Raw genomic sequence first — 4,351 nt, 5'->3', positions numbered from 1 at the left:
ACGAGGCCCACGAACCTCTCTTATATGAGGGTCCAAGAAAGAATCTGGAGCGGGAGAGAGAACACGATATTAATTTTTACGGGAGAAGGGCCAAAAACAAAAAAAGCTTAATTTAAAATAATACCTAACATAAAATAAGAAAGTGTCAGGGGGTGGGAGGGTGAGAATTTCATTTCATAATAATAACGAAACTATGTCGACATAGTCGCCCTAGTTCGAATGCAACAGGGCAGCGAGCAGAGCATCTACCCGCTTCTTCCCACCCATTCTTTCTTCAAAATGATGACATTGTCTCTCTACTTCTCTCACTCCCTACCCTCTTCGAGTCTTCTCTCCTTACATCCTTCCGTTTTCGCTGACCTCCGATCCCGTCTCTTATCCCTCTTCCTCTTGCCTATAAATGTCCCGTTCTCCTCCTTCCTTCTCCAACGCTTCCTTTGCTCTTTAAAACCTCTTCCCATGTCCCTTTTCCAGGTTGGTTTTTCTTCACTCTTTCTCCTTTTTCTTTGCGTTTGGATCTTTTCTTTCTCTGTGCTCACACGCCTTTTCTTCTCCTCTCAGGATTTCTGGTCGTTCTTCCAGCTTGAGCGTCCTTTAGGAAAATCAGGTAATAATTCATTCCCTCTCTTTCTTCCCCCACTGGCCCAGAACAATCGAATTCTTTTTTTTTATTGTCTGTGTTTCTACTGTGATCAACGTGTGAAGAATTGGATGCAATTTGAACGAACTTGATTTCCCTGAAGGAACTGAAATACGCACGTGAACGCTGGATATGTGAAGCAAAATCCTAGTATTTGATTCATTAATTTCTTCCCTTTCATTGAATTTAAATTAAATTGGAGCCGTTTAAGAGAGTTCAAAAATCCTGATTTGCAAAACTGGCATAGGTCAATTGTTTTGAAAGGGATTCTAAATCTCTGCACTCATTTTTTTGCCAAAAAAGGATCGCTGTTCCAGTACTTGTATGAAACCATGACCAACTCGCGCTGCGAAGGGAGCGACTTCGAGCTCTGCCGAGACGACTCTGCCGCATTCGTCCTCAAGTTTGTGGCGATCGCGTCCATACTCATCGCGGGAATGACCGGAGTAGCCTTACCTCTTTTCGGGAAACATCGGTGTAATCTCCGCACAGACGGCAGCCTCTTCGTTGCCGCCAAGGCTTTCGCGGCAGGAGTGATTCTGGCCACCGGCTTTGTCCACATGTTACCGGACTCGTCGGAGGCCCTGTCAAATCCCTGTTTGCCCCAATATCCATGGTCCAAGTTCCCCTTTACCGGTTTCTTCGCCATGATCTCAGCCCTCTTAACACTCTTGGTTGATTTCGTGGGAACCCAATATTATGAACGGAAACAGGGGATGGCGCGGGACGCCGAAATCCAAGGACGGGTCGGGACGTCAGAGTCGGGCATGGAATCGGGAATCGTGCCCGTTGTGGAGGTTAGGGACTTGAGTGGGAAAGTGTTTGGGGAAGAGGAAGGCGGCGGAATGCACATAGTGGGGATGCATGCTCACGCAGCGCACCATAGGCACAACCACCCACAAGGCCACGACTCTTGTCGTGGTGGCGTCAAGGAACAGTCCCATGTCACAGGACAGAGCTATGGCCACTCACACGAATTCGGAGACGATGAGGATGAAGACGGTGTACGCCATGTCGTCGTTTCACAGGTAATACACTACTCTTGTCTCTATTTTGTTTCTCACGTTGAGTTTGTTGTTCAGCGTTGATCAAAATCTTCGAAATCTCAATTTTTATCTTTGTCAATTTTGAATGGCTTCTACATATAAAAGCTGTAGTTGACATGTGGTTCTGCAATTCTTATGGAGAAGGTAACTCGTGCATCGGCCAGTTGGGCCACTTGTAATATTAACACAACTCTGGCCCGTTGCTTCTATACTGGCCCTTACATTTATCATATCAGCCTGAGTATAAATTTAACTATTCTGGCCCAATTAATAGTCAATAGTAGTCGGTAGCCTTGGCGGGCAAAGAAGATAGTTAATAAACTTTTAATTATTCTTTCGACGTTTTGTTTCTGTCTGAGGAATTTGATTAGCATCGATACATGTGGTAGTGACAGTAGTTTACACTTGATATTATGTTGTGTACCTGTTTGTAAAGGAACATTTTTTATTTTCGGGTTTCTCTGTAAAGGCGCATCTGGATCAGTTAAAAAAGAGAAGAAAAGAAAAGCTCCAATTGTACAAGTTGTCATGTGCTGTCCAACTTGGATATATGCAGGTGTTGGAGCTTGGGATTGTATCACATTCAGTGATAATCGGGCTCTCTCTGGGAGTGTCGCAGAGCCCTTGTACCATAAGGCCGCTGATTGCAGCCCTATCATTTCATCAATTCTTTGAAGGATTCGCACTTGGAGGCTGTATCTCCCAAGCTCAATTTAAGACCTCATCAGCGACCATAATGGCCTGCTTCTTTGCCCTGACAACGCCGTTGGGTATCGGAATAGGCACAGCGATTTCTTCAGGATATAACCCATACAGTTCGGGAGCACTCATAACCGAAGGCATATTGGACGCTTTGTCAGCTGGGATTTTAGTGTATATGGCTTTAGTAGACCTGATAGCTGCTGATTTTTGAGCAAGAGAATGAGCTGTAACTTTAGGCTGCAGATAGCTTCATATTGCATGCTTTTTCTCGGGGCTGGATTGATGTCTGCGCTTGCAATCTGGGCCTGATTCCTTTTCATTTCCAAGATTTCAGAGCACAGTATTTTACTATTCTATAACAGAGGGGGGCGATGAATAACGTGAAGATTGGAGGGAGACGAGTATGAGATATTCGCAGTAGTCCCCATCTAATTTACACATAGCAAGCGAGGAAAAAGGGAGCAAACACACAGGGTCGTTCGTCGTCAATGCCTGTCTTCCAACATGCCCTCTTCCCTCAAAACGTGCAGCAACTAGTTAACGAGAGAAAGGATGCCAAGGGATGGGATGATGGTCTCTGTTCGTCCCAAGAATTAGTTTATTTTTAATGTCCTTGTTGATACCCCATGATTCTTAATGGAAATTTGAAATGTGGCAAGGGAAAATGTTGAGCAAATGATAATTATGTCTATATCTAAAAATTAACACTCTATTTAGTTGGTTGGAGGGGAGGGATAAAATTTTCCCTCCCATCCGTATTACTAAATAAGGGGAAGGGTAAAATTTGGTTGGTTTTATTTTTTTCTATGTAAATTTCATGTGTACGGTTTTCTTTTTGAAGTAACATTATAGCTCTTAATTTCACTCGAAAATGAGGGTAAGGCAGTTCCTGCCTTTTCCCTGTCCCATCCAAGTGAGAATTTACCTTCCCTTTCCGTCCCCATCCCTCCAATGATTCGCTTAACATCGATGTCCAGGCTTGGAGTTTATTGCAACTTTTTGGAAATGATGGAGCCTACATGGCGTCATAGCTTTTACCTTCCGCCGCTTCCTTCAGTCGGTGGACGTCTCCCGCTTTCACGACTTTAGTGGGTGGATATGAGAAAGGCACAGTGCTAAGAATGGAAAATAGCGATAGAATTGTATATTAATTCTGGCTTGATTTTGGAGTGCATTGTGATCGTTCACACGCTCACGTGCACGTTTGTTTGTTTGTTTGTTGTTTTTTTTTGGGACTGAAAGATATCCATTCAATAACAAACAGACAACAAGAAGACAAGGGTTGTTTCATCTCTATTCACATTTTATATTTTTTTAAATTTTTTTATAATACTAGTTATAAAACATTTTTGAAGAAGCAGATTGAAATTTCATTAAATATACTTATTTTAATATTAACTTTTCTTCCTGTATAATTAATGTTTATCACTTTTTTTAATATATTAAATAATGATATTTTTAAAAATTTATATTTTTATTTTGAAAAGAGATTGTGTTAAGTGTATTTAATGAGATTTATTGATATGTAAATTTTATCTAAAAGTGTCTTATAATTTGGAACCAAAGAAGTATAATTTTTAAAATAAAATAATAAAAATTCATTTGGTTATATCAATTAAAAATAATTTTAAAATTAAAAAATGAACTAATTGTAATGATTATAGGTAGTTAATGGTTTTGATTAATAATAAAAATTAATCAAAGTAACTATACTTTTTAATAATTAATATAATGTGTAGTGCCAAAAAAATGTATTTTAAAAATAAAAAAATAAAACTACTTAAATCTATTTTTTGTTTTTAAAAATAAAATAATTTTGAAAACAATTAAATGAAAACACGTAAATAAATTTTTAAATTTTTTTATTTTAAAAATAAAAAAATAATTTTTTAAAATAAAAAACAAACAAGAGTCTAGATTAATCACTCTCATTATCCGCAGAAAGAAAGATGTGGGGATGATC

At 39.5% G+C, this 4,351-nt stretch overlaps 1 protein-coding gene across 1 annotated transcript; it reads left to right on the top strand.

Annotated features, from left to right (window-relative positions):
* The first annotated feature begins 322 nt into the window (after positions 1-322).
* Positions 323-3,682, top strand: LOC129298036 (zinc transporter 4, chloroplastic-like). The gene is given in 5 exon segments (XM_054936427.1): positions 323-474; positions 562-607; positions 944-1,668; positions 2,243-2,594; positions 2,597-3,682. Coding segments are annotated over 5 exon segments (1,239 nt in total). The 5' UTR covers positions 323-459; the 3' UTR covers positions 2,698-3,682.
* The last annotated feature ends 669 nt before the right edge of the window (positions 3,683-4,351 follow it).

This window comes from Prosopis cineraria, unplaced genomic scaffold (assembly GCF_029017545.1).
Source record: "Prosopis cineraria cultivar Desert tree isolate PC_DT_omini unplaced genomic scaffold, ASM2901754v1 PC689, whole genome shotgun sequence".
NCBI classification, from domain to species: domain Eukaryota; kingdom Viridiplantae; phylum Streptophyta; class Magnoliopsida; order Fabales; family Fabaceae; genus Prosopis; species Prosopis cineraria.
This window is presented reverse-complemented; position numbering and strand designations above follow the sequence as displayed.